This window comes from Octopus sinensis, linkage group LG7 (assembly GCF_006345805.1).
Source record: "Octopus sinensis linkage group LG7, ASM634580v1, whole genome shotgun sequence".
Lineage (NCBI taxonomy): Eukaryota > Metazoa > Mollusca > Cephalopoda > Octopoda > Octopodidae > Octopus > Octopus sinensis.
Window position 1 is genome coordinate 100,825,678 of NC_043003.1, and position 24,298 is coordinate 100,849,975.

General features: G+C 35.7%; 1 protein-coding gene across 1 annotated transcript in view; it reads right to left on the reverse strand.

Moving 5' to 3' along the window:
- Positions 1 to 1,990: 1,990 nt before the first annotated feature.
- LOC115214492 (probable 3',5'-cyclic phosphodiesterase pde-5) overlaps positions 1,991 to 24,298 on the reverse strand; it is a 287,952-nt gene continuing 265,644 nt past the window's right edge. Inside the window, exons 21-25 of the mRNA XM_036505003.1 lie at positions 18,739 to 18,860; positions 17,757 to 17,868; positions 6,799 to 6,879; positions 4,403 to 4,491; positions 1,991 to 2,251 (exon numbers count right to left, since the gene is read on the reverse strand). Of these exons, the coding sequence (XP_036360896.1) occupies positions 2,182 to 2,251; positions 4,403 to 4,491; positions 6,799 to 6,879; positions 17,757 to 17,868; positions 18,739 to 18,860 (474 nt within the window). The 3' untranslated portion in view covers positions 1,991 to 2,181. The remainder of the gene's footprint in view (positions 2,252 to 4,402; positions 4,492 to 6,798; positions 6,880 to 17,756; positions 17,869 to 18,738; positions 18,861 to 24,298) is intronic.

Consider the following 24,298-nt stretch of genomic DNA (forward strand, 5'->3'; position numbering starts at 1 on the left):
TTTGACCGTGTCCACTTTTCCCAGGATAGATTTGAGCACTGTTGTCATGATCTTTGGTGCAGAATTCAACCTGAAACTCAGTCTAGTTAACCAACATGTCTGGCCCTTATGTCTCACTAGCTGATACTTCCACAATTTCTTACTCATGTGAGCTGCAGATATGCTGACTTTAAGTCAACAATTGTTGCAGCCCTCATCATCTGTCTCCATTCATGCAACATCTCTCTGCAGACACCAGCTACCTCACCACCCGTGTGACAATACATGGCCATTCAGCTCTCAAAAGTCCAGTACAGCTTGACCTTGCCCTTCGTTGGCTGCACCATTGCTATTAGTGGAAACACTCTGCTCTTCACTTCCTCCTTCCATGGGATTAGGATATCCCCTTTGATCCATCACTGACCTTCCTTCAAAATCAGTTCTGGCATCTCCTTTTAATGTATGCTGATAACAGCGTAGCCTGTTCCTCAGCATTGAGGGCTCCCCCTTTCCAATGCAACTCAACCATTTCCCTAGGGCTCTGCCCACTCTCTTGTTGCAGATTCACAGTGCATGACACCCCTGCACCATCAGATGAAACCATGTCTCCACTAACAATGACACCACCTAGGTGGTAGATTGCATCCATACCCATCATCACATCAATTTCATCTACTACATGGTTGATCACAATTACTCACAGCCTTTGTGTTGTGCCCTGCACTGCCATCTCCACTTCACTGCTACCCTTTCATCTAATTTCATTGCTGTTGACTGCCCTAACACTACTTACCACCTTCCACTTTTTAGTCACCTTTGGGGGACATTGTATGGCCCATATCCACGAGGGATTTGAATACCTTTCCTTTAACCAAGACTTCAACTATAGGTAGCAACTGTACAAGAACCTCTACTTGTCCATGGGGAAGTTTGAGAGGAAGCAACTTTTTCCAGGGCCTTTTCCCTGATGAAATAGATAGAAAAACTAAGAAAGTGATGACCGTGAACAAGGAACTGCACTCTAAAAGCAATATTGATAGACTGTATGAGGAAGAGGCCTCATAGGATGCAAGATCTGTATTGTCAACGAGGAAAACCGTCTGGGATGGTATGTCAAACAGCAAATTGAACCCTTGCTTGCTACTGTTAGAAATAGCAACATAATACCTACCAAAAATGTGACACACCCAAATCGAAGAGAAAGACAAGACCAACATCTAGAGATGACTAAGGAAAAGTGATCTGAAAGGATGTACCAAGGCTTTGAAATGTTGTACCCAGGAACAAGCTCTGAAAACTAATTACACCAAGTTCCAGATAGATAAGAGCAGTGAATCGCAACTTTGTAAGATGTGTGACAGCAAAAACAAAACAATAACACATGTTATAACAAACTAGTCCAAAAGGAATAAACAAAGGAGGCATGATAACATGGATAAGTTTGTTTACTGGAGATTGTGTGAGAAGTGCAAGGAAATGGTATGAACATGAACCAGAAGGCATCATTGAAAATAATGAATATAAGATTTTGTGGGATTTTACAATCCAATGTGACTCTCTAATAGATACCCAAAAATGAGACATTGTTGTAGTGGGTAAAAAGAAAAATTAAACTAAAATTATAGATGTTGCCATCCTGGGGATGTATGTGTAGTGACAAACAGTTGGAAAAGGTGAAAAAATACAGACTGCTAAAAGACAAAATTGTAAGAATATGGGCAATGAAGAGAGAGTAACTGCCATCTCAGTAATTGTAGGGGCACTTGGAGCATTAACAACCAAATCAGATACATCAAATCTGAGATTGGTACTTGGATGTTAAGTATCTTCTACAATACTTAACATCTAGGTACCAAGTTCTATAATTTGTGGAAAGAGACCTATGACAACAAATAGGATTAACTGGAGTAAATAAGATCAAGAGATCTAAGAAGTAAAATGTAATAACTTTTAACAGTCACAAGTTTTGTGGAAGAGCACAATCAATTCTAGGACTTGAATTGTATTTATTTCATCAAACCTCACAAGGGTGAAAGTCACCTTAGCAAGGTTTGAACTTAGAACATAAAAGATAGTGCAAGGTGAAGAAACTTAAGCAATATGTTTATTATCTTCAATTAAATTCATATTCTTGATAAAATGCAGAATCCAGCTCATTTCTGTTATTTTTCCTATTTCATCTGGTTTCTTGACATCACATCTTTAACGGGTTTCTGTCTCCTCATTAGTCTTACATTCTTTTGCTAAAATTTCCCAGTTTTCTAAGTTCTTCCTGCAAATGAAAATGAAAGGAAAAGTAACTCAAAAATAATCATATCTTATCTAAATTCAAATACAGGTTTGACCCTTAATAATAGCATTACTCTTTCTTTTTCTTTAAAACCAACAGACTTAAATGTTTAAATATTTGAGATGAGTTATTGCTGAGTTATGATACATCAAGCTTTCAGACTACTTCAGACGTTATTTTTCATGTAAACATTTTTAAATCAGCATTTTAACTCTAAAAATGAGGTCAATAATCTGAAAATTAAGAGTATACGAGTGTTTTAAAAGAATAGAAATAGAAAAGACTTGTGACTTTGTATTCTTTGACAAAAGATTTTTGGCTACTGCAGGAAAGTACTTCAAATAGAGTGAAGTGCAAGGTTATGTGGCTTCAGCTTAAATTTACTCCAAACTCTCAGTTATTTCTAATGGCAGTCTTTCCATAATGATGTTTTTTTACATATATATATATACATATATATATATATTATATATATATATATATATATATATATATATATATACATATATATATATATATGTATATATATATATATATATATATATATATATATATATATATATATATATATATATATATAAGCCTCGACTGGCTTCTGTGCCGGTGGCACTTAAAAAGCACCATCCAAATCGTGGCCGATGCCAGTGACGCCTCGACTGGCTTCCGTGCCGGTGGCACGTAAAATGCACCAATCCGACCATGGCCATTGCCAGCCTCACCTGGCACCTGTGCAGGTGGCACGTAAAAAGCACCCACTACACTCACGGAGTGGTTGGCATTAGGAAGGGCATCCAGCTGTAGAAACTGGATAAGACTGGAGCCTGGTGCAGCCTTCTGGCTTCCCAGATCCCCGGTCGAACTGTCCAACCCATGCTAGCATGGAGAACAGACATTAAACAATGATGATGATGATATATATATATATTTACTCCTCTTTTTATCACTGTTTTCCCACATAAAGCTGCATATCATTTTCTCTCTTCTATTTCTCTATCTACTACTTGATTCTTTCTGCTAAACCCATCACTGTCACACCACCAAATAGGAGCTGATTTAGACTGTTGTAACCCGTTTAACCTATGTCCATATAGAAAAATTTATATGTGAAGATAATGTTGACAAGATTAGGGAAAAACAGAAATAGTCAATTTTTAGTGCTTTCTGAGATGTTAATTCTCCTGAGATTTCATTGTAAGTCTTCAAGAAATGCATAGTAGAACAAGGAAGATGTCACTGGTAAGTTACTTCAATTATATCACTTTTGAGAAGAACATGAACTTCATTCATCCCGTATCTTTTTCTCTAAAAATTATGGGTAGCTCATTTTTTAACATTTATCAAAACAAAATTCATCATTCAGATTTGTTAATTATGATCATTCATTATCTAAAAAACACAAAACCTTTAAATGTTTATTTCTTACTGAGATAGGAAGTCAATTGTTGGTAGGGAGAGATATTGAATTGAACACATAATTATTGGTACTTATATTAATCAACAAAGTTGCAATCAATGTGAGGACTTCTTTAAGATCTTTTTTACAGAGCAAACTTTACAGAAGACAACACAAGTAAGAAACACTAAGTAAACTTTAATAAAAACCAGGATTTAAAAAAATAAACTCAAAAACATATCTCTGCAAATGATGTTTCTTCTAACAAGACAAATGTTAGGTGAGACATACAGTTGATTAAACTGGCTCAAATGTAATCCACTCGGCACTGCTGTTAAGTTTATTTGCAGAAAGTGCCTGGTTTATGTGTTCAGCTCAAGATCATAATATCATAAGATTGATACATAGTGGCATGTTGTCTCCTTGAGCAAGACACTTTATTTCATGTTGTTCCAGTTCATTCAGCTGACAAAATGAGTAGTATCTGTATTTCAAAAGGCCAACCTTGTCACATTCTGTATCATGCTGAATCTCCCTGAGAACTATGTTAAGGTTACACATGTCTGTGGAGTGCTCAGCCATCTGCATGTTAATTTCATTGATCAGATCAATGGGAAGCTAGTTAGTTTGTTGCCACCAGGATATGGATTCAGAACTATTTAGTAAAATTTTCGAGAAGATTTGTCTTATACTCAGTTCTGCCCAATCACCATCTGTATGTTAGAAATGTTGTTACTTACTTAACTCCATTGACCATGGTGGTGGTTTCTGGGAGTAGATCTGACATCAGCTGATAACATGGTAAACAAATAAAAGAAAGGAATCCAACCTGAAATCAGATAGCATTTTAACATTTTGTTCTCATGTTTCAAAATATAATCTTAATAGTGCATCTGCAAGAGAAAATTCACAGCCTTTTTTCATCCAGAGAAACAACTTCATCTTACCCTTGTAAGTTTTTGACCCGAAAATTTTTAAATATTCAATTTTCATCAGAATTTTTCCATATAAATTTTACTAAATCTTTTTAGGATTTCAGAAGTCTTTGGGAATTTTTCCTGCTCTTCTTTCTTTCTTTTACTCCTCTTCCCTCTTTTACTCTCTTTCATTTTTCCATTAGTTCTTGCAGTTACAGGTGTCCATATGTATGTGTATATGTATAGGTGTGTGAGAACATGTGTATACAAGTGGCTAGGTGTGTGTTGACAAGCGAGATAACTCTCTAGCCAAGTACTTCGTACCTTATGATTTACAATATATGGGCAGATGTATCAGTGGTTTTGAATCCAACATCAATGATTTTTCAACTTGTCCTGATGAAATTCTAAAAAAGGGCCCATAACTTTTGTTGTCTGGTGTTGGTGACATGTTTCCTAATAATTTTGTAGTGTTGATTTTAAAAATGAAATCAATCCATTTTGCTCTATCACATAGTTTTTCAATATCATTTAAAATAAATGCAACTACAAAAGTGAAAACAAAAGTCATGATTTAAATATCTCCAGTAAATAAAATGCAGCAAACTCGAGCAACTTCCACCATTTCCAATCCACTCAGTTTTAAATTTCTTGATGATGACAGAAATGTTCTTTTACAGTTAGATGTTAATAAATAATATATTTCTGTGGTCCTTGACATCACACGTCTCATATTTGTGGAATTTGTCTGCACATGTGCCCTCATTGTGCTCAATTTAGTGACTATCACTGCAAACCAGGTGAGACATATTTTGTCAAACCTTTCAATATTTCTTACGAAAAATTTTTTTGAATGCACTCTTAATATTTTTATTGTGAGGTCACATGGGTCAAATTCACTTTTTGTAAGCATGGTCAAAAGACTGTAGAAAGAACTCCATGGAACTTTGCTATCACAAATCTGCATTTGTTTCCTTTTATAACTGTTGACAGATCTGAAAATGCTTCTCCCAGGTGATGACTAGCTTGAATATATTTTGTATTCCAGAAATATGGCCAGTTGTTAGAGAAGAAAAGGTAAAAACAACCTCAATGTCTTGTGCTATATTTCTGGATGTTACCCTTTACCTAGGCAGCAAAACAAAATCACAGATTTTGTGAAAAAAGCTTACCTTACTTACTTTGACATGAAACTGTGTGATCAAGAGAAAGTCTGAGCACCCTGTATAGTGTGTAAAATGTGTTGAAACACTGAGACAGTAACTGTTTCAAATACTTAAGCAGAAGTTTCCAGCTTGAGAAAACTAAGATTTGTGTGTTTGACAGATCACAGATTAGGTGGCTATTGCAGGACAAGCAGTTTTTAGTGACCATGTCTGGTGTTGCATAACGAGCATGGAATGCTTTTGCTGCAGTTGTGTCTTATTTCCTGGGAAACAGGAAACCATGAAATTATTAAGAACTTGTGAAGACCCTGTTAACCAGTTTTCAAGCACTGGGCTGCGACATGAGTGCATTTCCTGCAAAGTGAAATGGACTACTTACATGAAAATCATAGGGCAATAAGTGATGAGCAAGGAGAAAGATTCCACCAAGACATGAAGACCAGTGAAACATCAAGGTAGATGGGACACAAATATGATGGCTGACTACTGCCAGTCTTTGCAAAGAGACTGTTGTGATGCAAGTTATTCATGCAAAGTAACAAAGAGAAAGCCCACTCCTTGTATAGCTGAAACTCCAGTTCGACAGAAATATCTATCCTAAATGTTTGTGTTATTTTTTTATTTCAGTATTGCATTTAATGGCAAAATTGACATTTTTTAGTAAAAAAATTAATTCCTGTTTACCAAAAAATTTGACATGATAGAACATTTCTAAGGGTATTTCTGAACCCAGCACCATCAAATTTAGTAGGACTAATTTCAAAAAGCAAGACAACTAAAAGTTTTTTCGAAAATGTTCCCCAGTATTAGCAATAAAATAATAAAAGCAGCTGACCAACAACTATTCATGTATAATTCCTATCTGCCTTAACAAAGTTATTTGCTTTCTCTATGAGACAAAAGAAAGATGATTGTGCTTATTCAGAGAGTAAGGTCTAGAAAAAAAAAAAAAAACTTGACATGATATAAGAAAATTGACTGTAGTTTTGAAATCAGCATGCCAAATTTAGTCTAAATCAAGGGAAAAAGCAAGCTCAACAGAAATTATTTAACCTGAGTTTCTGGTAGAATATTTCTTTTTTCTCGGTCCATCATAGGCATTGGTTCTGACCCATGAGCTTTTTCCTCATCTCCCTACAAGAAACATGATTCATTTTATAAAGGTTGCACATTGATAAATTGGTACATATTGATTACAAACATCAGCACAATTTCAATGGTGGATGCAATCAATTAAAATGCAAGTTTGTAAACTTTTAAACCATGACAACTTTTTAAGAGCAAATTTACACTCCCTGTCACTTCTCTTTTGTCCAGGAATTTGAGTTTACTCTTCTACTATAAGTGACAATTGAAATTAGTTTCTGTAAACATTATTCAGTCCAAATAACAATCACCAAAAATAGCCTTTAGTACAGGAATTTCAGTTGTAAACAGATATGAAGCTCAGTCTTCTGATTTAAAATAGTCAGCTAGCCTCCCAGACATGAATTAAATAACATTAAATTCACAAGTGTCAAATCTAAATCTTTAAATCCTGAATTTTAGAAAGAAAAATGTATAATTCATGGGGTGTACACAGAACAGTATGTATCCAAACAATAATGCATCTATCTATTTTTTCAGATATTTTGACAGATTTGAACATGAATGTCTGTAATTCTCAGTTATTGTAATAGAAAGTGCAAAGTTCTTTAAAAGCTTAGCCCTTTTGATACCAACCCATCTGAGACTGTCCCAGGTTCTAAAGTAGTCTAAATTACAATTTTCCATAAAAGTTTTATGCTAATTTGTTCCAAACCTAAGCTTGATAATACTTCATTATTTCAAAAATTAAGTGAAACAAAGGCAGGATATGTTGACCAAAATATGGTAACAAAAGGGTTTTCTAATTCTTATTCTGTCCTATAGGTAGAGAATAGAGTGTCATCTCTGTATAGGCCAAAAATTAGCATTTAAGTTATTATAGCAAGTATATACCAACAAGATTGGTAAACTGTGCAGAATCACCATGGTAATATAGAAGTTCTTGTGTTTATCCCTATGGGTCTAAAGTTTATTATTGAATTTAATTAGTCTTTTTAGAGGCTAGTATTATGGCATTCTCAATCAGATTGAGACAGGTGTGAGTTTCTCATAGAGAAAGCAAATAACTTTGTTAAGGCAGATAGGAATTATACATGAATAGTTGTTGGAAATATCCAATTGTAAAAATTTATCTTCCAAGTTCCCAAGTGCAGTTTTAGATTTAAACATAGTAATTGTTCTTTCTATAAGTTTTTAACTAATTTAGATGGGCAGATAAGCCTAACTGTAGGTTTGCACTCAAACTTAGGGTTTATACATGGTGCCCTAGGTGCATAGGATTCAGCCCTCTCAGCTAGACAAAGTTTATAACAATATTGAGACTTATACAGTTGATTTAGTTCAACTTAGAGGTAGGCTTATGCTTATAGCAACTACATAGCTCTTTATAGATCAAGTTATTATAAGAGTCAATATTTATATTGTATGAATTTCCAATTTTGTGAGCATACAAAAGGATCTTAGATGGATGCCTTAGTTTTCTTAAGAGGTTGAAACTTCTAACATTAACTCCTCCTTCCAGAATCAGCTAACAGCCTCCATAAGATTATTGGGATTTTCCTATATATCCAATTTGTAACTGAATTTTGTTTATTTACTAGGTTACAACTAAATGGCTGTGGGTCTATCATTATGTAATGCACATTATATAATCGATATGACAATATTATTGCTTCCATCCATCTTATGAAGCATGTTATATTGAAACAACTGTAAGCTGTACAATATCAACAAATCCATTCCTCATTTGTATTATTTATTTATCTGTCTGACTTTTCTTTAAGTTTAATTTTAGTTCTTCTAGAGAGAGTTCAAGCCAGTTGCGACAAAACGTTTTTAGTTAAGAGAGTTCCTGGTGTTTGTAAATATGTGGTTGAGTTGGTATATTGGTTGAACTGTCGATGCATACACCCAAGTGTGTGCATCTATTCACGTAAAAATCACAGAAGGAGAAATTTTGGAATGTCTTACAAATCTTCAGTGTGCCACTAATAGATTGGATTTGGAGAATCTGTGTTTCTTTTGCTCTTTTTGCATGAAATTGAGTATTTCTAGGTTTTTGTGCAAATTTGTAGTACATAAACTAATGCACTTGTGATGGTAGGTACAAATGAGAATTCATAGTCAGAGTACAAGAGCTGCATTAATTTGCCCATGAACATTATCTTTTTCCTGGACTTTTGATTGTATATTCACATCTACTTGGCAGCAGACTGCTACAACATGACATTTATTCCCTGTCCCATAGAACAATATCAGATTTGTTATGTTTGCACTGAATTGGTGATTTTTGTTTGTATGTACAGTTGCAGCCAAAATGTTCAGAACGGCATTGTTTTCATCAGAAAAGTAGATATAATTTTTTATCAAAGTTGTTTTATATTCTATAATTTTCACAGACAATAAATACGATATTATTTGTTATTGCCTGAGATTTTGGTGTAATTTGAGAGGATAATACAAACGTTATGGATGATTTAGTGATTTACTGCAAAACCCATGGCAGCCAAAATGATCAGAACGGTTGCTTTTACTCCGTGTTTTAGTATATTTAACCGGCGAACTCTAATGTTTTGAATTTGTTTACGTGACTGTTCGTTTACTAAACATTAGTAAGAATATTTGCAGTGTACTTTGTTAATATAATGCCACTTACTCCATTACCAATTCGTCAGCAGATTATTAAGCTTCGAAGGAAGGATAATTTAAGTATTGGATCTATTGCAAGTCAAAAAGTGTTGTACACGGTATTCTTAAGGTCTACGATGATTGTGGTTCGTGTGAAGCAAGAATGTTTACAGGTAGGCGAAGAAAAACGACCAAGAGAGAAGATCGTGCTATGGTAAAGTTGGTTAAAAAGGACAGATTTAAAACTGCTGCTGCTGTTTCTCGGAAAATGAGCATTGTATTGAAGAAAACTTTATCTCGAAAAACTGTGTCTCGTCATTTAGTTGAACATGACCTACAAGCAAGAGCACCTGCAGTGAAGCCACTGATCAGCTCCAAGAATAAAAATTGTCGTCTTACCTTTGCAACCGAACATGTGTTGTGGTCTCAAGAAAAATGGCAAACGGTGCATTTCAGTGATGAATCTAAGTTTATGCTATTTGGCTCAGATGGAAAAAGGTACGTTCGTAGAAAAGTAGGTGAAAAATTGTTGCCTAAATGCCTTAAAACTAGTGTTAAATTCGGTGGAGGAAGTGTCATGGTTTGGGGAATGATATCTGGAGATGGTGTGGGCCCTTTGGTGCGATTACATGGAAAGTTAAATGCAGGAGTTTATAAACAACTTGTAAAAGATCATGTCTTGTCTGTGCTGAGAAATTCAACTAAGCGACCACCCATATTCATGCAAGGCAATGCCCCATGTCACAAGGCTAAGATGGTCATGAACTTCCTCAAGGCTGAAAAGGTTATTGTAATGGATTGGCCAGCTCAAAGCCCAGATCTCAATCCTATTGAAAATGTGTGGAATATTCTAGGAGAACGTTCGAAAGCCAGAAATCCTAAAACAACTGAGCAAATATGGAATGCCCTTCAGGAAGAATGGAATAAGATCACCCAGCAAGAAAGTGAAAATTTAATTTCCTCATGCAGTCGAAGATGTTAGAGTGTGATTGAAGCTAAAGGGCTTCACACTAAATATTAAATGATTCCAGTATTCTCTGTCATTTTTGATTATTTTGTTATTTTTTCAACCGTTCTGATCATTTTGGCCGCCATGGGTTTTGCAGTAAATCACTAAATCATCCATAACTTTTGTATTATCCTCTCAAATTACACCAAAATCTCAGACAATAACAATTAATATTGTATTTATTGTCTGTGAAAAGTATAGAATATAAAACAACTTTGATAAAAACTTATACCTACTTTTCTGACGAAAACAATGCCGTTCTGAACATTTTGGCCGCAACTGTATGTATGTATGTATGTATGTGTGTGTGTGTGTGTGTGTGTGTGTGTGTGTGTGTGTGTGTGTGTGTGTATGTATGTATGTATGTATGTGCTTATGTATGTATGCATGCATGCATGTATGCACATAAAACATTTAAGTTTTATTTCGTATCTACCTAAGCAATTCTATATTTCCCTCATATATACAATAATCACTCACCATATCATTGTTCACCTATCATGCCCTCAGTACACTGCAGATTTTTCTGGCTAATAAATGTAAATTTATATCTTTGACTCCTCAGTATATCGCAGGTTTCTGCGGTTGATAGTGATTAATATTTTTTTAGATTTTACTTATTTCTATGCTAAAATAAGCATTTTCATGCCTAAAAATTAATAAATTAATAAATAAATATACAGTACAGTACTGCACTGTATAATACATTAATTAAAATATATTAAAAGAAAATACATAGTGTACCATAGATGAGTAAACAAAGAATCACACATACTGTGTGGAGAACGAAACTCGGGAGGCAAGTGTGTGGTGTTGTTTTGCATTTGTGTGTAAAATTGTGAATTTATTTCAATCCCTGCGATGTTGCCCAAATGTTCTGCACCTTCTAAGGCTTCTGGCAGTGAACCCGAGCACCAGAGAAAGATGCTTGCTAAAGCAGAGAAGGTGAGACTCCTCAACATGGAAGGGAGAAGGTATGTGGATGTAGGCCACCATTATGGCATCAAAGAATCTACTGTTTGCTACATTAAGAAGGATGGAAAAAATATATGGGTGATGGCAAAAGGGATTTTTAACAAGACAGCGAAAAGGATGGTAACTTCCTGCAATAAGGCCATTGTAAAGATGGAGTCTGCATTAGCTCTTTGGCTCAGTGACTGCAGGAAGAACATTGCTCTGGATACTAACACCATCTGTGAGAAGGCCAGACAGCTGTACAGCAAGTTTACCAATGGCAGGGATGACAACTCAGATGACCCTGAAACAGGACCATCTAAGGCATCACCCACCAAACCAACTGAACTTAATGCCAGCAAGGGCTGGTTTGATAAATTGCAAAGGAGGTTCAACCCTAAAAGTGTGTCCCAGCAAGGAGAAGCTGCCTCTGCTGACAAACCCACAGCTGAGGAGTATGTGAATGAAATGTTTAAGACTATCATTGAGGAAGGGAGATATTTGCACGAACAAGTTTTCAATATGGATGAGACTGGTCTCTTTTGGAAATGGATGCCATCACAGACTTTTATTTTGAAGGAGGAGGCTAGAGCCCCTGAATTTAAGGCATATAAAAATAGTGTCACAGTTATGTGTGGAATTGCTGTGGGTTTTATGATAAAGCCAGGGTTTATTTATAAGTCCAAAAACTCAAGGGACCTCAAAAACAGAAATAAGAACTTGCTCCAGTGCATTGGACGCACAACCAGAAGGCATCGATAATGAAACCACTGATATTGGATTGGTTTCACCAGTACTTCATCCATGAAGTCAAGGTTTATTTCACTGAAAAGGACTGGAATTGAAAATGCTTCTCCTAATGGACAATGCTGGAGATCACGCGCTCGACTTGTTGTATGAGGGCATAAAAGTCAAATTCTTACTGCCGATCACTACATTACTGCTCCAGCACATGGATCAAGGCATTATTTGTGCTTTTAAGGTGCTCTATACTTGAAACTTCCTACAACACTTGATCAAGGCTATGGACTCAGATGATAACTTCTCACTGAAGGAGTACCGGCATGAGTATACCATTGTAACATGTCTCCAAAATATTCAGAAGGCCAAAAAGGAGATGAAGAATGAAACTTTAAATGCTAGCTGCAAGAAATTGTGGTCAGAAGTGGTCCACGACTATAAAGGATTCTCTCCTGACAAATCCTCCACTCTGCAGAAGATAAGGCAGTGAAGATGGCAAAATTGTTAGGAGGAGATCGTTTCACTGATATGACTACCGAAGATGTTAATAATCTGATCAAGGCCCACTCAAATTCATTAATGAATGAAGATCTGAGAGAGATGAAGAAGTGAGCAAGTGAGAAGGAAGAAGAAGAACAAGAGGATCCAGGGAAAGAAGTCAGCCTGTCACTAGAATGCCACTCAACTCTAGCAAAAATGGCAGAAGAACTTCAGAGAATGGTAGAAGATTAAGACCTCCTGATGATTCGTGCATTGCAATGCAATTGATGGAGCCATGGAAGTTTTTAAAAACTTCCTTGCACAGAAGAAAAGGTAACACAAGCAACTGCCCATCACTATGTTTCTCACCCACAGAAAAATGAGAAGACACGGGTACTCCCAAGAGTGTGGGGAGAGTTCATAAAAGCTTAAATATTCTTTTATTCTTCTATTTGTTTCAGTCATTTGAGTCAAATCGACTCCAGGACTTATTCTTTGTAAGCCTACAAAGAATAAGTAGGCTTTGTAAGCCTAATTTTATCGGTCTCTTTTGCTGAACCGCTACATTATGGGGACGTAAACAGCCAGCATCAGTTGTCAAGCAATGGTGGGAGGACAAACACACATGTATATACAACAAGCTTCTTTCAGTTTCCATCTATCAAATCCACTCACAAGGCTTTGGTCGGCCTGAGGCAATAGTAGAAGACTATTATAGGTGCCAAATTATGAAAAAAAAATTTCTTAGATAAATAGTACGTTACTGTTTTTACTTTATGGATTTTCACCTATTGAAGGGGTTTTTGGAACATAACACCTGCAATAGGCGAGGGATTACTGTACTCACACACAAAGAAAGACTAATGATTCATTCTATCACTCAAGCAACGAAAAGGTTAAGAGACTTGATTGACTTTTCTTGATCGATGCCAATCAGATAGTAAGCTAAAGCATACATTTGTGGGAACCATTGAGACTGGGGAATAACTCCCTGTGTCTAGTCTGCAGATTATTATATGAAGAGGAGGGAACAGAAACTGAGTGATCTATAATGATAGAATCTTGTCTGACTGGATCTGGAATATTATAAACAGACATTTTTTTAATCCATGATAACTGAAAGATAGAATTTTGAACTTTTCTCTTTAACAATGCTGGTGTTTGTGTCAAAATATCAGAACTGCTTAGAAAAAACACAAAACAAAACAATAGGCTGCTATGTCTAAAATACTCCAGGCTGTTATGATATGCCAGGTTATTATGCAATTCCACTACTCTTTCAGGACATATTGAGACAGAAAGGTGAAATTAAATCTATCATTGGACCTAAGTGAATGTCCATGCTGGCTGCATCTGATCTCAAAGCTATTCCCCATAAGTTCTAGCCACAGTTTTACTTTATATATCAATGGTCAGTTCTGGGTGGTTCTAAAGTTGCAAGCTGGTAGTTGGAATGGGAACGGCTGGGTGTTTCTTAGATGTGAGATATCAGAAGCTATCTCAACAATTATAGCTTGGTTTAATGCTGTTCTTGTTAAATAGTTTGCAATATTTATGTGTAAATGAGAAATGAGTGCTTATGAGACAGGAAATTTTTAGTTATGTCGTAGGGTGGGTTGAAGCAAATTATTTTTTTTTTCCTGATTGTGTTCTTATGTGGAAGGGTGTTCATTATATACTGTTTCCTCATTAACTTCACTTCTGGTTAGTGTCATTGTAAGAAAAGTAAAATAATTGAAAATATCTCTGCTGAAAGATATGTTGGATATTCTCCTACATATACCATCTACAAATTTCTCAATAAAAGCTGAAGGTCTCTGCAGGCCCATCCACTTGATAATTTCATTTAGGTCTTTGTTATTCCTCCACTTGCATTGGCTTTTCCCAGTGCCCGACGGCTTCCAGTCATGTGTTCTAAAGTGCAAAGAGTTGCTCCACACTGCTTGCAGGATAAGTTTACTTTGCCCCAGATTTTAAAGTTATTTGGGGTTGACAAGCAATGAGTCACAGCTAACATCAGGAAGGACAACTTCCCATGGATGGTGTTTGCTCAGGTACCTTTTCTCACTCTATCCAGTGTCCTTAGCAGGCAAGCCCTATGACTTTTGCACTGTGATCTTACCCCTTGATCCTTGTATGTATATACATGTAAAAGTCACTGTGTAAAAGTCATAGGGCTTGTCTGCTAAGGACACTGGACAGAGTGAGAAAAGGCACTTGAGCAAACACTGTCCATGGGAAGTTGTGTATATAAGTATGTACATACACCCTTTAGTAGATATTGCTTAGCATCTATTTTCCCCTATTTGATAAGGCTTAGCAAGCTTTATTGAATAGCAGAAAACAGATGCGACTTGTGTGTAGAGGAACTTTACCAAATATTTACATCAAGGCACATTAATTAATACAAGACATGAACAAGCCCTAAGATGTTTCACAAACACAGTCAGATCTTTAAGAGATATAGAGATAATTCTAGAGAGCCAACGCTCCAGTAACAATGGAGCTTGATATAACGAATGGAGTAACATAACCTAAACATAAAAATATTTAATAACCATCATTAATAATAAAAAAAAACCCACCCTACCCAATGTGTAACACAAATCATGATCAGCCCAACCAAAAAATGAATACAAACAAACATGAACCCTTCAATAGAAGCACTACATTTGAAATCAAAAACATAACACACACCAGCATTAAAATGAACAAAGAGCCTTACAAAAACAATAATCTTAGCCTTAACCTATTTCAAGACCAAGCCCAAACTTCAGACAGAAACTGGGGTAAAGTTGAGATCACCAGCACATACCTATAAATAACAGCACCCCAACTAACGAAAATTTACTTCAGTTAGTTCACTTTGAGGATGACCAAATGGACAAACCCTGATGAAGCTGTGCCGAAAATATTGCAAGATTGCATTTGCAAAAGTGAGTAGTTACTGCAACAGAAACATGTGCAGGTCATTATAATATGCTATGTATAACTATAAAATAAATTTTGCAGATATACAAGTCTCCATAGTCTTTATAATTAATAATATTAATATATAAATATATCTATAAAATAATATGTTACAATTACTCAATATTCAAGATAAAACTCTGAGTTTCAGATGCCGAAGTGGAAATCCACAACACCATCTCTTCGGTTATCTGGCCATCTCTATATAAATATATATAAATATATATATATTTATCACCATTATCCTCCATTATCATCCTCCTTCTATATCAGCTTGGGTTGGACAATTTGAAAGGAACTAGCAAATCAGAAGACTGTGCCAATTTCTACTGTCTGCCTTGGTATGTATGGTTTCTAAGGCTGGATACCCTTCCTAATTCCAACAACAAGCTGGTTGATTTTTTACATGGCATAAACATGAATATAAACAAAGTACAGAATATGGGTATGTCTGGCAAACCATGATATTTAAGATGCATGCAGATTGGTCAAAACCATATTCTAAAAATTCAGCTTGTTGGAGCATTCTAAGAGGTACTAAAGATGTCAAGAACTCAACTGTGAGTTAAACACATTTGAAATCCGATGATTACTCTATGTAGTGCTAATTTAACTTTATGAGCATTACACAGTATTTTTTAAATGTTAAAATACTATAATAAAAAGGTGAAAACCAGACCATCTTTTAACTTTATTCAACTGATATATTATTCTATACACATTCACACAAATTTGAAACAATATAATACACACACACACAAGAATTTTTTTGTGTAATGAGATAAAAAAACCAAGGCTGTGTAGATATTAGAACATTTATAGATAGGTCTTACAGCTGTTTCCAGGATATTTATTAATTATATCCCTTCATCAGAGACAGTGTGAGAGGATGGTGAAGTAATAGTTTATATAAGATACAAAATAGAGAGTGAGGTGGAGGAAAGAAAATAGATGTAAGATATGTAGGGGTATTGAAGTTATAGATCCATTTTTTAAGCAGAATGGTATATATGTAAGATTCCAATACCTTATGAGTAAAATCCAACAGAATTTAAAATGGGTCCTTCCAAATATAGAGTTTATAAACAATGTAAGATTCCAATACCTTATGAGATCCAGCAGTATTTAAACTCGGTCATTCCAAGGAATGACACACATGAGTCAAAAATAAGTATTGCATGGGAGATACAAGTAGTTCTAAAGAGTAGAATTCCTTTTTTCAAAAGAGGTGGCATTAATGTTGCTCCAACAAGATATATTCCTTTTATCTAGGAGTATGAAAGCAATCATCATTGCTGAATTTACAGGACTCTGGGAGGACAGACTTGACATTTCTCACTAAGCAAAGAAAACTAAATATCAGAACTTGATTGATGAGGTCTTGCCACAGGGTGGAACTTAGCCTTATTCCCCATTGACATCAACTACCACTGTTTTCCAGCAAGAATGGTATGCTACAACCTGTAGAAGATTGGTTTAGAACCCAAACAACTGAAGGAAGACATCAAAAAATATATATGGAAGGTCAAGGTGGTTGGGATTGACAAGAAATCACAGACGGAACCCATTTGCTGGTGAAGTTTAATTTAACTTCTCAACATCTGTAATGACTTCTGTTTTCCAAAGTAACAGACTAAGATCTATCTTTGTCAAAGCTCATCCAATGTCTTCACCTTCATCTCTTATCTTACCCAGTTATCTCTCACTTCATACACATTAAACAGTTTATGCCGAATTGAAATTGTACAATTTCTTCTATTACTCCAGACTTGGGACCCATCATCATTTACTTGCATAAGAGGTTTTGCATGGGTGTTTCAGCTACTCTGATGTCTCTCAATATCAGAGTTCATATAACTGTAGATAGGTGCTATGGAGAGTATAATTTAATCGAGCAGGTAGATGTTGTGGCTGGTATAATTTAAAGCTGCTGGCAGCTGCTTGGGTGATGGTAAATTTAGTACTACATGTTGCTGCAATATTGCTAAATTGGCAAATAATTCTCTGGTTTGCTGCACCAAATTCAGGAAATACACAGCCCAGGATTGTATCCATTAACAAAGCTAATGTTTCTGGGAATATGCACTGATCCTACAAATTGTGATTCAACAAAGACTTGATCTTGTAAATTTAAATAAATTACCTGTGCATAGAATTCTTCAAAAACCACTTTAACTGTCTCTTTCTGAATATCCCATGGTTTAGCACTGGCACATAAATCGGCTCCTGTCATTGTTATAGATCGCAGCAGTTTTCTGAAAATATACAAATAGATGCATTGCCATTTTTGACCTAGCACTTAAAAATGTTAAAAATAGTGAAAATAAATATATCTATTTCCTATATTTGGATTTTAACTGTTTTTGATTTGAAAACAATTTTCATTTACTGGCTTGCTGTTATTAAATTAAAATGCCAAATGTTAAAGTTTTCAGTTTGCTAATATAGTGAGTTAAAGCTGATGTATTGATTAATCTTATTTTCACCCATTAAATGACTCACCCAGTTTCTATATTTCTAGAATTTAAATTTGTGCTTTTGCAGGAGAACTTGGGACTGTTTCTTTAAAAGTGACACTTGTTCACACATGCATGTGCAGGCACACACACTGCAATCTTCATATATTGTGTAATCTACATTAATGAAGATCACCTTAAAGTAATCTTTGACCAGGACCACTGTAAAACTGTGTTGGTCAAGGCTGGCTCTCTTATGAATCACAGGCATCGTCTATCTGACCAGCTTCTCCACCCTTTTCATCAACCTAGTTTTATTCATAGTGCTTTGGATGAAGAGGTGCCATTTTAGAAGACATTTGTTCAAAGTGCTGCGCCATGAGATTGAACTTGATGCCTCATGACTGTGCAGTGAACTTCTTAACCATTCCACTATGCTTGTACCTAGCTGTTAAGATGTACTTTTAGAGTCAAGTCAGTCAACCATACTCTCTTTTCCACAAACTTTCTGGTCATGTGCCAATGTTAGAGATCAATATATTACTAAAATGTCAAATATTTATTCAAAATAACTTGAAGAAAGCATAATATATTGTAATGAAGAAGATAAAATGATTCCCTAACTTTGGCATAGACATCATTTCTGACAACATATCCATAGAAACTAACCTGTGTTCCTTATCTTCCCATATGAAAGCTGAATCATCAACTATTTTCCTTAGTTTATCACGGTTACCAAAGAACAGTGCCAAATCTGTAGCAAGAATGCATTCCTTCATGATCTTCAGAATCTGGGGAAAAAATTGTTTAATTATGACAAAATCTACATATATATTAAAAAATCAGTGCTACTGTGTACACAGACATGCAACTGACGTATGTCTGTGTGTACCTGTACTTCTGCATGTATGCATGTACGTACTACCCATGCCAGTATGGAAAGCAGACATTAAACGATGCGTATGTATATATGCCATAGAATAAAGTGAACAATGTATTAAATCAAATAAGCACTTAATTCACTTACTTTTTCTTCTTCTGTCAACATTGGCAGTATCTTAAATCATCCCATTTTATGCTAAATTCTTTGCCCAAATTCTCTCATTCCAGAACATTTTTTTTTTTTAGTTCCTTACTCCATTTCAACCATTTCATCTAATTCCATCTAATTCTAGACTGAAGTATCACCTCCAGAAATATCTATATATTTGTATTTTCCTTTCAGTAACTGATCCACAATAATTTTAAATTAGTATTAAATTCCTTCCTCCCCAGTCATGTTATTATTTCTTTCTGTTGAGAAAAGACTAACAAGGATACCATATTTCCACTTCATACTAATTTATTTCATTGTTTAATAACTACTCAAATCTTTAGTACTGATAAAAAAAACATTTTCACACTTGTAGCTACATCGTTTGCTATCTAATAATAATAATAATAATAATAATAATAATAATTTCATTTATTAGCCACTAGGGCCGACACATAGGGGATGAGTAAACAATAATAATAACCCTTTCTACTATAGGCACAAGGCCTGAAATTTGCGGGGAGAGGACTAATTAATTACATTGGTTCCAGTCTTCAACTGGTACTTATTTTATCGACCCCGAAGGGATGAAAGGCAAAGTCGACCTTGGCAGAATTTAAACTCAGAACGTAGCAACAGGTGAAATACCACTAAGCATTTTGTCCAGCATGCTAATAATTCTGCAAGCTCACCACATGCAACACCAGGCACTAGCTCTCATGGCTTCTGATCTTAACTGATAGGAAGTGTTATGATGTATATGTTTTCTCTTGGTGTAAAATATTCTGCTCAATACCACAGATTTGCTTATCTGTTGTTTGACCATAACTAACTGAGTATATCCCTTGGTGACTGACAATATGTCATGAGCAGAAGTAGTTGGGGAGCCATGTGTTAAGAGGAATTCTTTGGGATTTGAATAATTCACCTCCGGAAACATGGGTATTTCGTTCAATATCCTTACACAACCCATATTCAAGGACCTTTTGAGTGGGATGGGCTACTTGACCTGAAGAAAAGTCTAGCTGGGCCCATGCACTGTTTATCTTGATATGAGATTACCATGTTGCATTCATTTGGTTGTGGTGCATGTACCTAGTGTACCCTTATCAGATGGGTAGTCACAATGGGTATATTGGGCTTCATATATTTGTACCCCTGTATCACTTTGATGGCATACACTGCTCTCTCACTCAATAATAATAATAATCCTTTTTATTTTAGGCACAAGGCCTGAAATTTTGGGGAGGGGGATAGTTGATTACATTGACCCCAGTACTCAACTGGTACTTAACTTATTGACCCCAAAAGGATGAAAGGTAAAGTTGACCTCAGTGCAATTTGAACTCAGAATATAGCAACAGGGGAAATACCACTAAACATCTCATCCAGCATGCTAACAATTCTGCCAGTTCACCACTCAATAATAATAATAATAATAATGATAATGATAATGATAATGATAATAATAATAATAATCATAATAATAATAATAATAATAATAATAATGATAATAATAATGGATTTCAAATTTTGGTACTAGGCCAGTAATTTTAGTGGGATGGGACTAGTCAGTTACTACTACCCCATTACTTTCCTTGACCACAAAAAGGTGAAAGCAAAATTGACCTTGGTGGAATTTGATCTCAGAATGTAAAGAGCTGAAAAAAATGCTACTAATTCTGCTAGCTCAAGGTGTTAGAGCACCAAAGACTGGATATAGTAGCCTTTAAAAGGGACAAGCAAGAGTGCCTAACAATTGACATGACAGTTCCAAGAGATCAACATATTGTCATGAAAGAAAGTGAAAAGGTCAATAAATATGGAGATCTGAGAATTGAGATTGCCAAGAGGTGGCAGTAGCGAGAGTTAAACATAAAGGTTGTTTCTGCTGTCATTGAATCATTAAGTTCGATACCACTCAACCTGAAGAAGCATCTGGATACTTTAGAAATACCCAACAATTTTGATGTATTGCAAAAGTCAGCTTTACTTAGAACTGCACACACACTGCATAAAGTGCTATCTGTGTGAGGTCCTTGTTGTGACAGACATAAATCCCCAATACATACAATATCTTCAATCTACAATATCATAATATTGGATATTGTGCAACAACTTTATTATTAAAGATAATAATCCTTTCTACTATATGTACAAGACCTGAATTTTTATTGGGGGGGGGGGCATAGTCAATTACATTAAGCCCAGTGCGTTACTGGTGCTTAGTTTATTGACTCTCAAAAGGATGAAAGGCAAAGTTGACCTCAGTGGAATTTGAACTCAGAATGTAAAGATGGACAATAAGCATTTTATCTGGTATTCCAACAATTCTGCCAGCTCACCGCCTTAATAATAATTTGTTAATAATAAGATATAAGCGCACTGAACAATGTAGTGCATTTAATGTATGGATTGATGGAGAAGAAGAATTTCTGGGGTGATTGACCAAAGGAAGAACAGTGTTGTACTTGAAGGATGTAACAAAAGGAAATGCTACCAACAATTACCGGCCAATTTCGTGCCTTCCATTAATGAGGAAGTTACTGTCAGGAGAGACTGCAAAAGAAATTTACAAATTTCTTCATGATAATGACATTTCACCAATAGAACAACAGGGTTGTAGGAGGAGATGCAGAAGTACCAATCCTCAATTATTGATAGACAAAATAGTAATTCAAAATTGTAAGCAAAGGAGAACAAATCTGGGAATGGCCTGAATTGATTACTGCAAAGCTTACAATATGATTTCACATTCATGGATTATTGAGTACTTTAGATATGTTTGGAATTGCAAGGAATGTAATGTTTTCTGAAGAGAAGTATGGTGGGTTGGAAAACTGAGTTGACATTGAATGGACAAAGCTAGAGCGCTCTGGGCATCAGGAGAGGGATTTTCCAAGGAGATAGCTTATTTTCATCACTTTTTGTACTTTGTATGATCTCTCTGGCCTTGGTGCTGAGGAAAATGGACCTAGGATATCAGTTAAAGGGAAAAACTCAAAGGATTAACCATTTCCTCTTCATGAAAGATTTAAAGCTGTATGGAAAGGACAAGGTACAAGTGAATTCCTTGGTGAATACAGTCCACTGCTTTAAGAATTTGGACTCAAGAAGTGAAGTATAATGAGCCTGAAAAGAGGAAAAGTACAATCCCTGGCAGGGATAGAATTATCAAACAGAGAAGTGATGAAATAAATTGCAAAGGAAGGCTATAAGTATTTTGGCACACTACATTTCAATGAAATCATAGAGAAGGAAATGAAAGAACAGTTAGGAAAGACTATTTCCAAAGACTAAGATTGGTGTTGCGCTCAAAATTGACTGGATGGAATAAAATCCAAGTAGTAAATATATGGGCAATAGCATCACGTTAGTATAGAGCTGGAATCATAAACTGGCAAAACAAAGAACTGATGAGCATAGATGCAAAGACACAGAAATTATTGACAGTGCATGGAGTATTCTATTCCAAGAGTGACATTGACAGATTGTATTTGTCCAGAAGAAAGGGTGGGAGAGGTTTGATCAGTTGCCAGAATTGTGTTGAAGTAGAGAAAAAAACAGCTTAGGATGGTATGTAAAAAATGCTGTGGAACAATTGCTGAGACTTGTGAAATTTGGCATCATCAAAATTGAAAATTCTGTAATGAAAGAGAAACTGAAAGAAGAAAGGAACACATAAAATGAAATAGCATGGCAAAGAAAGAAAATATACAGTCAGTTTGCAAGAGATAAGAGCACCAGAACAGATACAGAAGACCAGTAGCTATGGATGGGAAGGAGTGACCTGAAGATAGAAACAGAAGCACTTACATGCATAGCACAAGCTGGCAGAAACGTTAGCATGCCGGGTGAAATGCGTAGCTGTATTTCGTCTGCCACTACGTTCTGAGTTCAAATTCCGCCAAGGTCGACTTTGCCTTTCATCCTTTCGGGGTCGATTAAATAAGTAGCAGTTATGCACTGTGGTCGATATAATCGACTTGATCCATCTGTCTGTCCTTGTTTATCTCCTCTATGTTTAGCCCCTTGTGGGTAGTAAAGAAATATATATGCATAGCACAAGAACAAGCATTGAGGATGAACTATGTGTAGTGCAGAATTAAGAACACGAGAGTGATCAAAGCAGAATGTGTGTTGAGAGGAGTGAAATAGTATGGCACACTGTTAGTGAGTACCTGAAATTGGCACAATGAGAATACAAAAGACATGACAATATGTCAAGAATGATTCAATGGGTGCTCTGTGGAAATTATAGCCTAGAAAGATCAAAAACAATATGACCAAATCCCAGGAGTTACTGAGAATGAATATTACAAAATCCTGTGGAATGGAATGATTCAGTGTGACCACCAGATCAGACATCAAAAGCCTGACATTATTACAGTGAACAAAAAAGAAAAAAAACTTGCATGATAGTTGACATAGCATGTCCTGGTGACAACAGGATCAAAGGAAAAGAAGAAATAGTGAACAACTATGAGGAACTGAAGTGGGAAATACATAGGTTGTGGGCATTAAAGTAAGTGGATATATAGTAATTGACACATTTGGGAGTATCAGCACCTGACAACCAACATGGCTCACAAGGAATTGGAATAAATGTAAAGACAGAACACCTACAAAATCATCATTGCGTGGAACTGCAAGAGTTCTCCATAGGGTTCTTGAAGGATAATTAGCAAACAAGTGTTGCCTTAGTCTGCTGGCTGCAGGCAGCTGACACTTTCTATCATACCCAGCAAAATAAGCTGAGAATTTTCATCAAATAATAATAATAATAATACTTTCTACTATAGGCACATGAACTGAAATTTGAGGGGAGGCAGCTAGTTGATTACATTGACCCCAGTGCTCAAATGACCCCAAAAGGATAAAATGCAAAGTCAACAGAATTTGAAATCACAACATGAAGTTAGAATAAATGCCACTAAGCATTTTGTCCAGTGTGGTAATTATTTTACCAGCTTGCCTCAATAATAATAATAATGATGATGATGATGATGATGATGATGATGATTCATAGGTGCCCTGGGAATGATAGCATGAAATAGAAATTAGCAAAATGTGGAACCTGAAGACTAAAACAATACCTGTTGTCATAGGTGCCCTGGGAATGATAGCAAAAGGGGCTGATTGCTACCTAGCTCAGATACCAGGAAACCCCAAAATGGCAGAAATTCAAAAGAGAGT